The sequence below is a fragment of the Oncorhynchus mykiss genome, unplaced genomic scaffold (genome assembly GCF_013265735.2).
Source record: "Oncorhynchus mykiss isolate Arlee unplaced genomic scaffold, USDA_OmykA_1.1 un_scaffold_196, whole genome shotgun sequence".
NCBI classification, from domain to species: Eukaryota; Metazoa; Chordata; class Actinopteri; order Salmoniformes; family Salmonidae; genus Oncorhynchus; species Oncorhynchus mykiss.
The window spans coordinates 418,100-427,500 of NW_023493679.1; the positions used below are offsets into that span (position 1 = coordinate 418,100).

General features: G+C 41.8%; 1 protein-coding gene and 1 long non-coding RNA gene across 5 annotated transcripts in view; both read right to left on the bottom strand.

Annotated features, from left to right (window-relative positions):
• The window catches only part of LOC118947749 (monocyte to macrophage differentiation factor 2-like), a 42,080-nt gene that overhangs the window by 12,509 nt on the left and 20,170 nt on the right, over nucleotides 1–9,401 (bottom strand). For both annotated transcript variants that reach the window (XR_005041925.1, XM_036972881.1), the window contains exon 4: nucleotides 6,184–6,258. Coding sequence is in view for 1 of the 2 variants with exons in the window: in XM_036972881.1 (XP_036828776.1) it covers nucleotides 6,184–6,258 (75 nt within the window). In the remaining variant the exon portion in view is untranslated. The remainder of the gene's footprint in view (nucleotides 1–6,183; nucleotides 6,259–9,401) is intronic.
• Nucleotides 7,639–9,401, bottom strand: part of LOC118947750 — a 2,549-nt gene continuing 786 nt past the window's right edge. For all 3 annotated transcript variants that reach the window (XR_005041927.1, XR_005041928.1, XR_005041926.1), the window contains 3 exons: nucleotides 8,259–9,401; nucleotides 7,997–8,118; nucleotides 7,639–7,856 (listed from right to left, as the gene is read on the bottom strand). The exon at nucleotides 8,259–9,401 is cut by the window's right edge. This is a non-coding gene — a long non-coding RNA (uncharacterized LOC118947750). The remainder of the gene's footprint in view (nucleotides 7,857–7,996; nucleotides 8,119–8,258) is intronic.

Genomic DNA, 9,401 nt, shown 5'->3' on the forward strand with positions numbered 1-9,401 from the left:
AGAGTTCCATGTAGTCATGTCTCTATGTAGCACTGTGGAATAGAGTTCCATGTAGTCATGGCTCTATTGTAGTACTGTGGAATAGAGTTCCATGTAGTCATGGCTCTATTGTAGTACTGTGGAATAGAGTTCCATGTAGTCATGTCTCTATGTAGTACTGTGGAATAGAGTTCCATGTAGTCATGGCTCTATTGTAGTACTGTGGAATAGAGTTCCATGTAGTCATGGCTCTATTGTAGTACTGTGGAATAGAGTTCCATGTAGTCATGGCTCTATGTAGTACTGTGGAATAGAGTTCCATGTAGTCATGGCTCTATTGTAGTACTGTGGAATAGAGTTCCATGTAGTCATGGCTCTATTGTAGTACTGTGGAATAGAGTTCCATGTAGTCATGGCTCTATTGTAGTACTGTGGAATAGAGTTCCATGTAGTCATGGCTCTATTGTAGTACTGTGGAATAGAGTTCCATGTAGTCATGGCTCTATTGTAGTACTGTGGAATAGAGTTCCATGTAGTCATGGCTCTATTGTAGTACTGTGGAATAGAGTTCCATGTAGTCATGGCTCTATTGTAGTACTGTGGAATAGAGTTCCATGTAGTCATGGCTCTATTGTAGTACTGTGGAATAGAGTTCCATGTAGTCATGGCTCTATTGTAGTACTGTGGAATAGAGTTCCATGTAGTCATGTCTCTATGTAGTACTGTGGAATAGAGTTCCATGTAGTCATGGCTCTATTGTAGTACTGTGGAATAGAGTTCCATGTAGTCATGGCTCTATTGTAGTACTGTGGAATAGAGTTCCATGTAGTCATGTCTCTATGTAGTACTGTGGAATAGAGTTCCATGTAGTCATGGCTCTATGTAGTACTGTGGAATAGAGTTCCATGTAGTCATGGCTCTATGTAGTACTGTGGAATAGAGTTCCATGTAGTCATGGCTCTATGTAGTACTGTGGAATAGAGTTCCATGTAGTCATGTCTCTATGTAGTACTGTGGAATAGAGTTCCATGTAGTCATGTCTCTATGTAGTACTGTGGAATAGAGTTCCATGTAGTCATGGCTCTATTGTAGTACTGTGGAATAGAGTTCCATGTAGTCATGGCTCTATTGTAGTACTGTGGAATAGAGTTCCATGTAGTCATGGCTCTATTGTAGTACTGTGGAATAGAGTTCCATGTAGTCATGTCTCTATGTAGTACTGTGGAATAGAGTTCCATGTAGTCATGGCTCTATTGTAGTACTGTGGAATAGAGTTCCATGTAGTCATGGCTCTATGTAGTACTGTGGAATAGAGTTCCATGTAGTCATGGCTCTATGTAGTACTGTGGAATAGAGTTCCATGTAGTCATGGCTCTATGTAGTACTGTGGAATAGAGTTCCATGTAGTCATGGCTCTATGTAGTACTGTGGAATAGAGTTCCATGTAGTCATGGCTCTATGTAGTACTGTGGAATAGAGTTCCATGTAGTCATGGCTCTATGTAGTACTGTGCGCCTCCCATAGTCTGTTCTGGACTTGGGGACTGTGAAAAGACCTCTGGTGACATGTCTTGTGGTGTATGCATGGATGTCTAAGCTGTGTGCCAGTAGTTAAAACAGACGGTGCTTTAAACACCTCTCATAAATACAAGTAAATACAAGTAGTGATGAAGTCGATCTCTCCTCCACTTTGAGCCAGGAGAGATTGTCATGCATATTATTAATATTATCTCTCTGTGTACATCCAAGGGCCAGCCGTGCTGCCCTGTTCTGAGCCAATTGCAAATATCCTAAGTGCTTTTTTTGTGACTGAACAGTAGTCAAGGAGCGACAAAACTAGGGCCTGTAGGACCGGCCTTGTTGATAGTGTTGTTAAGAAGGTAGAAACTAGGGCCTGTAGGACCTGTCTTGTTGATAGTGTTGTGAAGAAGGTCGAAACTAGGGCCTGTAGGACCTGCCTTGTTGATAGTGTTGTGAAGAAGGTCGAAACTAGGGCCTGTAGGACCTGTCTTGTTGATAGTGTTGTGAAGAAGGTCGAAACTAGGGCCTGTAGGACCTGTCTTGTTGATAGTGTTGTGAAGAAGGTCGAAACTAGGGCCTGTAGGACCTGCCTTGTTGATAGTGTTGTGAAGAAGGTCGAAACTAGGGCCTGTAGGACCTGCCTTGTTGATAGTGTTGTGAAGAAGGTCGAAACTAGGGCCTGTAGGACCTGTCTTGTTGATAGTGTTGTGAAGAAGGTCGAAACTAGGGCCTGTAGGACCTGTCTTGTTGATAGTGTTGTGAAGAAGGTCGAAACTAGGGCCTGTAGGACCTGCCTTGTTGATAGTGCTGTTAAGAAGCTAGAAACTAGGGCCTGTAGGACCTGCCTTGTTGATAGTGCTGTCTAAGAAGGTAGAAACTAGGGCCTGTAGGACCTGCCTTGTTGATAGTGTTGTTAAGAAGGTAGAAACTAGGGCCTGTAGGACCTGCCTTGTTGATAGTGCTGTTAAGAAGGTAGAAACTAGGGCCTGTAGGACCCGCCTTGTTGATAGTGTTGTTTAAGAAGGTAGAAACTAGGGCCTGTAGGACCTGCCTTGTTGATAGTGTTGTTTAAGAAGGTAGAAACTAGGGCCTGTAGGGCCTGCCTTGTTGATAGTGTTGTGAAGAAGGTCGAAACTAGGGCCTGTAGGACCTGTCTTGTTGATAGTGTTGTGAAGAAGGTCGAAACTAGGGCCTGTAGGACCTGCCTTGTTGATAGTGTTGTGAAGAAGGTCGAAACTAGGGCCTGTAGGACCTGCCTTGTTGATAGTGTTGTTAAGAAGGTAGAAACTAGGGCCTGTAGGACCTGCCTTGTTGATAGTGCTGTTAAGAAGGTAGAAACTAGGGCCTGTAGGACCTGCCTTGTTGATAGTGCTGTTAAGAAGGTAGAAACTAGGGCCTGTAGGACCCGCCTTGTTGATAGTGCTGTTAAGAAGGTAGAAACTAGGGCCTGTAGGACCCGCCTTGTTGATAGTGCTGTTAAGAAGGTAGAAACTAGGGCCTGTAGGACCCGCCTTGTTGATAGTGCTGTTAAGAAGGTAGAAACTAGGGCCTGTAGGACCTGCCTTGTTGATAGTGCTGTTAAGAAGGTAGAAACTAGGGCCTGTAGGACCTGCCTTGTTGATAGTGCTGTTAAGAAGGTAGAAACTAGGGCCTGTAGGACCTACCTTGTTGATAGTGCTGTTAAGAAGGTAGAAACTAGGACCTGTAGGACCTGCCTTGTTGATAGTGCTGTTAAGAAGGTAGAAACTAGGGCCTGTAGGACCTACCTTGTTGATAGTGCTGTTAAGTAGGTAGAAACTAGGACCTGTAGGACCTGTCTTGTTGATAGTGTTGTTTAAGAAGGTAGAAACTAGGACCTGTAGGACCTGTCTTGTTGATAGTGTTGTTAAGAAGGTAGAAACTAGGGCCTGTAGGACCTGTCTTGTTGATAGTGTTGTTTAAGAAGGTAGAAACTAGGGCCTGTAGGACCTGCCTTGTTGATAGTGTTGTTTAAGAAGGTAGAAACTAGGGCCTGTAGGACCTGTCTTGTTGATAGTGTTGTTAAGAATGTAGAAACTAGGACCTGTAGGACCTGTCTTGTTGATAGTGTTGTTAAGAAGGTAGAAACTAGGGCCTGTAGGACCTGCCTTGTTGATAGTGTTGTTAAGAAGGTAGAAACTAGAGCCTGTAGGACCTGCTCTGTTGATAGTGTTGTTAAGAAGGTAGAAACTAGGGCCTGTAGGACCTGCCTTGTTGATAGTGCTGTTAAGAAGGTAGAAACTAGGGCCTGTTGGACATGCCTTGTTGATAGTGTTGTTAAGAAGGTAGAAACTAGGGCCTGTAGGACCTGCTCTGTTGATAGTGTTGTTAAGAAGGTAGAAACTAGGGCCTGTAGGACCTGCCTTGTTGATAGTGCTGTTAAGAAGGTAGAAACTAGGGCCTGTAGGACCTACCTTGTTGATAGTGTTGTTAAGAAGGCAGAGCAGCGCTTTATTATAGACAGACAGTAGTGTAGTTATAGAGACAGTAGTGTAGTTATAGAGACAGTAGTGTAGTTATAGAGACAGTAGTGTAGTTATAGAGACAGTAGTGTAGTTATAGAGACAGTAGTGTAGTTATAGAGACAGTAGTGTAGTTATAGAGACAGTAGTGTAGTTATAGAGACAGTAGTCTAGTTATAGAGACAGTAGTGTAGTTATAGAGACAGTAGTGTAGTTATAGAGACAGTAGTGTAGTTATAGAGACAGTAGTGTAGTTATAGAGACAGTAGTGTAGTTATAGAGACAGTAGTGTAGTTATAGAGACAGTAGTGTAGTTATAGAGACAGTAGTGTAGTAATAGAGACAGTAGTGTAGTTATAGAGACAGTAGTGTAGTTATAGAGACAGTAGTGTAGTTATAGAGACAGTAGTGTAGTTATAGAGACAGTAGTGTAGTTATAGAGACAGTAGTGTAGTTATAGAGACAGTAGTGTAGTCTATAGAGACAGTAGTGTAGTCTATAGAGACAGTAGTGTAGTTATAGAGACAGTAGTGTAGTTATAGAGACAGTAGTGTAGTTATAGAGACAGTAGTGTAGTTATAGAGACAGTAGTGTAGTTATAGAGACAGTAGTGTAGTTATAGAGACAGTAGTGTAGTCTATAGAGACAGTAGTGTAGTCTATAGAGACAGTAGTGTAGTTATAGAGACAGTAGTGTAGTTATAGAGACAGTAGTGTAGTTATAGAGACAGTAGTGTAGTCTATAGAGACAGTAGTGTAGTTATAGAGACAGTAGTGTAGTTATAGAGACAGTAGTGTAGTTATAGAGACAGTAGTGTAGTTATAGAGACAGTAGTGTAGTCTATAGAGACAGTAGTGTAGTCTATAGAGACAGTAGTGTAGTTATAGAGACAGTAGTGTAGTCTATAGAGACAGTAGTGTAGTTATAGAGACAGTAGTGTAGTTATAGAGACAGTAGTGTAGTTATAGAGACAGTAGTGTAGTTATAGAGACAGTAGTGTAGTCTATAGAGACAGTAGTGTAGTTATAGAGACAGTAGTGTAGTCTAGTGAGACAGAGTGTAGTCTATAGAGACAGTAGTGTAGTTATAGAGACAGTAGTGTAGTTATAGAGACAGTAGTGTAGTTATAGAGACAGTAGTGTAGTTATAGAGACAGTAGTGTAGTCTATAGAGACAGTAGTGTAGTTATAGAGACAGTAGTGTAGTCTATAGAGACAGTAGTGTAGTCTATAGAGACAGTAGTGTAGTTATAGAGACAGTAGTGTAGTTATAGAGACAGTAGTGTAGTTATAGAGACAGTAGTGTAGTTATAGAGACAGTAGTGTAGTTATAGAGATAGTAGTGTAGTTATAGAGACAGTAGTGTAGTTATAGAGACAGTAGTGTAGTTATAGAGACAGTAGTGTAGTTATAGAGACAGTAGTGTAGTTATAGAGACAGTAGTGTAGTTATAGAGACAGTAGTGTAGTTATAGAGACAGTAGTGTAGTTATAGAGACAGTAGTGTAGTCTATAGAGACAGTAGTGTAGTCTAGTGAGACAGTATTGTAGTCTATAGAGACAGTAGTGTAGTCTATAGAGACAGTAGTGTAGTCTAGTGAGACAGTATTGTTGTCTATAGAGACAGTAGTGTAGTTATAGAGACAGTAGTGTAGTTATAGAGACAGTAGTGTAGTCTATAGAGACAGTAGTGTAGTTATAGAGACAGTAGTGTAGTTATAGAGACAGTAGTGTAGTTATAGAGACAGTAGTGTAGTTATAGAGACAGTAGTGTAGTCTATAGAGACAGTAGTGTAGTTATAGAGACAGTAGTGTAGTTATAGAGACAGTAGTGTAGTTATAGAGACAGTAGTGTAGTCTATAGAGACAGTAGTGTAGTTATAGAGACAGTAGTGTAGTTATAGAGACAGTAGTGTAGTCTATAGAGACAGTAGTGTAGTCTATAGAGACAGTAGTGTAGTCTATAGAGACAGTAGTGTAGTAATAGAGACAGTAGTGTAGTTATAGAGACAGTAGTGTAGTTATAGAGACAGTAGTGTAGTTATAGAGACAGTAGTGTAGTCTATAGAGACAGTAGTGTAGTCTATAGAGACAGTAGTGTAGTCTATAGAGACAGTAGTGTAGTCTATAGAGACAGTAGTGTAGTTATAGAGACAGTAGTGTAGTCTAGTGAGACAATGAGGCTGCGGCAGCACCTCCGACTCACCAGGGGGCGTAGGAGGCTGCTATGAAGAAATAGATCACCATTCTGTCACACATGTGGAAACAGTGCTCCACAGACCTGGAGAGACACAGAACATGATTATACATACTGCTGCCCTCATATACACTACCTATCCCTAACCTTATAGACAGGTGGGCAGGTAGCCTGATTATACATACTGCTGTCATTAACCATATACACTACCTATCCCTAACCTTATAGACAGGTGGGCAGGTAGCCTGATTATACAACCTGCTGTCATTAACCATATACACTACCTATCCCTAACCTTATAGACAGGTGGGCAGGCAGCCTGATTATACAACCTGCTGTCATTAACCATATACACTACCTATCCCTAACCTTATAGACAGGTGGGCAGGTAGCCTGATTATACAACCTGCTGTCATTAACCATATACACTACCTATCCCTAACCTTATAGACAGGTGGGCAGGTAGCCTGATTATACATACTGCTGTCATTAACCATATACACTACCTATCCCTAACCTTATAGACAGGTGGGCAGGTAGCCTGATTATACATACTGCTGCCCTCATATACACTACCTATCCCTAACCTTATAGACAGGTGGGCAGGTAGCCTGATTATACAACCTGCTGTCATTAACCATATACACTACCTATCCCTAACCTTATAGACAGGTGGGCAGGTAGCCTGATTATACATACTGCTGTCATTAACCATATACACTACCTATCCCTAACCTTATAGACAGGTGGGCAGGTAGCCTGATTATACAACCTGCTGTCATTAACCATATACACTACCTATCCCTAACCTTATAGACAGGTGGGCAGGTAGCCTGATTATACATACTGCTGTCATTAACCATATACACTACCTATCCCTAACCTTATAGACAGGTGGGCAGGTAGCCTGATTATACAACCTGCTGTCATTAACCATATACACTACCTATCCCTAACCTTATAGACAGGTGGGCAGGTAGCCTGATTATACATACTGCTGTCATTAACCATATACACTACCTATCCCTAACCTTATAGACAGGTGGGCAGGTAGCCTGATTATACAACCTGCTGTCATTAACCATATACACTACCTATCCCTAACCTTATAGACAGGTGGGCAGGTAGCCTGATTATACATACTGCTGTCATTAACCATATACACTACCTATCCCTAACCTTATAGACAGGTGGGCAGGTAGCCTGATTATACATACTGCTGCCCTCATATACACTACCTATCCCTAACCTTATAGACAGGTGGGCAGGTAGCCTGATTATACATACTGCTGTCATTAACCATATACACTACCTATCCCTAACCTTATAGACAGGTGGGCAGGTAGCCTGATTATACATACTGCTGCCATTAACCATATACACTACCTATCCCTAACCTTATAGACAGGTCGGCAGGTAGCCTGATTATACAACCTGCTGTCATTAACCATATACACTACCTATCCCTAACCTTATAGACAAGTGGGCAGGTAGCCTGATTATACATACTGCTGTCATTAACCATATACACTACCTATCCCTAACCTTATAGACAGGTGGGCAGGTAGCCTGATTATACATACTGCTGTCATTAACCATATACACTACCTATCCCTAACCTTATAGACAGGTGGGCAGGTAGCCTGATTATACATACTGCTGTCATTAACCATATACACTACCTATCCCTAACCTTATAGACAGGTGGGCAGGTAGCCTGATTATACATACTGCTGCCCTCATATACACTACCTATCCCTAACCTTATAGACAGGTCGGCAGGTAGCCTGATTATACATACTGCTGCCCTCATATACACTACCTATCCCTAACCTTATAGACAGGTGGGCAGGTAGCCTGATTATACATACTGCTGTCATTAACCATATACACTACCTATCCCTAACCTTATAGACAGGTGGGCAGGTAGCCTGATTATACATACTGCTGCCCTCATATACACTACCTATCCCTAACCTTATAGACAGGTGGGCAGGTAGCCTGATTATACATACTGCTGCCCTCATATACACTACCTATCCCTAACCTTATAGACAGGTCGGCAGGTAGCCTGATTATACAACCTGCTGTCATTAACCATATACACTACCTATCCCTAACCTTATAGACAGGTGGGCAGGTAGCCTGATTATACATACTGCTGTCATTAACCATATACACTACCTATCCCTAACCTTATAGACAGGTGGGCAGGTAGCCTGATTATACATACTGCTGTCATTAACCATATACACTACCTATCCCTAACCTTATAGACAGGTCGGCAGGTAGCCTGATTATACATACTGCTGTCATTAACCATATACACTACCTATCCCTAACCTTATAGACAGGTGGGCAGGTAGCCTGATTATACATACTGCTGTCATTAACCATATACACTACCTATCCCTAACCTTATAGACAGGTGGGCAGGTAGCCTGATTATACATACTGCTGTCATTAACCATATACACTACCTATCCCTAACCTTATAGACAGGTGGGCAGGTAGCCTGATTATACATACTGCTGCCCTCATATACACTACCTATCCCTAACCTTATAGACAGGTGGGCAGGTAGCCTGATTATACATACTGCTGTCATTAACCATATACACTACCTATCCCTAACCTTATAGACAGGTGGGCAGGTAGCCTGATTATACAACCTGCTGTCATTAACCATATACACTACCTATCCCTAACCTTATAGACAGGTGGGCAGGTAGCCTGATTATACATACTGCTGTCATTAACCATATACACTACCTATCCCTAACCTTATAGACAGGTCGGCAGGTAGCCTGATTATACATACTGCTGTCATTAACCATATACACTACCTATCCCTAACCTTATAGACAGGTGGGCAGGTAGCCTGATTATACAACCTGCTGTCATTAACCATATACACTACCTATCCCTAACCTTATAGACAGGTGGGCAGGTAGCCTGATTATACATACTGCTGTCATTAACCATATACACTACCTATCCCTAACCTTATAGACAGGTGGGCAGGTAGCCTGATTATACAACCTGCTGTCATTAACCATATACACTACCTATCCCTAACCTTATAGACAGGTGGGCAGGTAGCCTGATTATACATACTGCTGTCATTAACCATATACACTACCTATCCCTAACCTTATAGACAGGTCGGCAGGTAGCCTGATTATACATACTGCTGTCATTAACCATATACACTACCTATCCCTAAC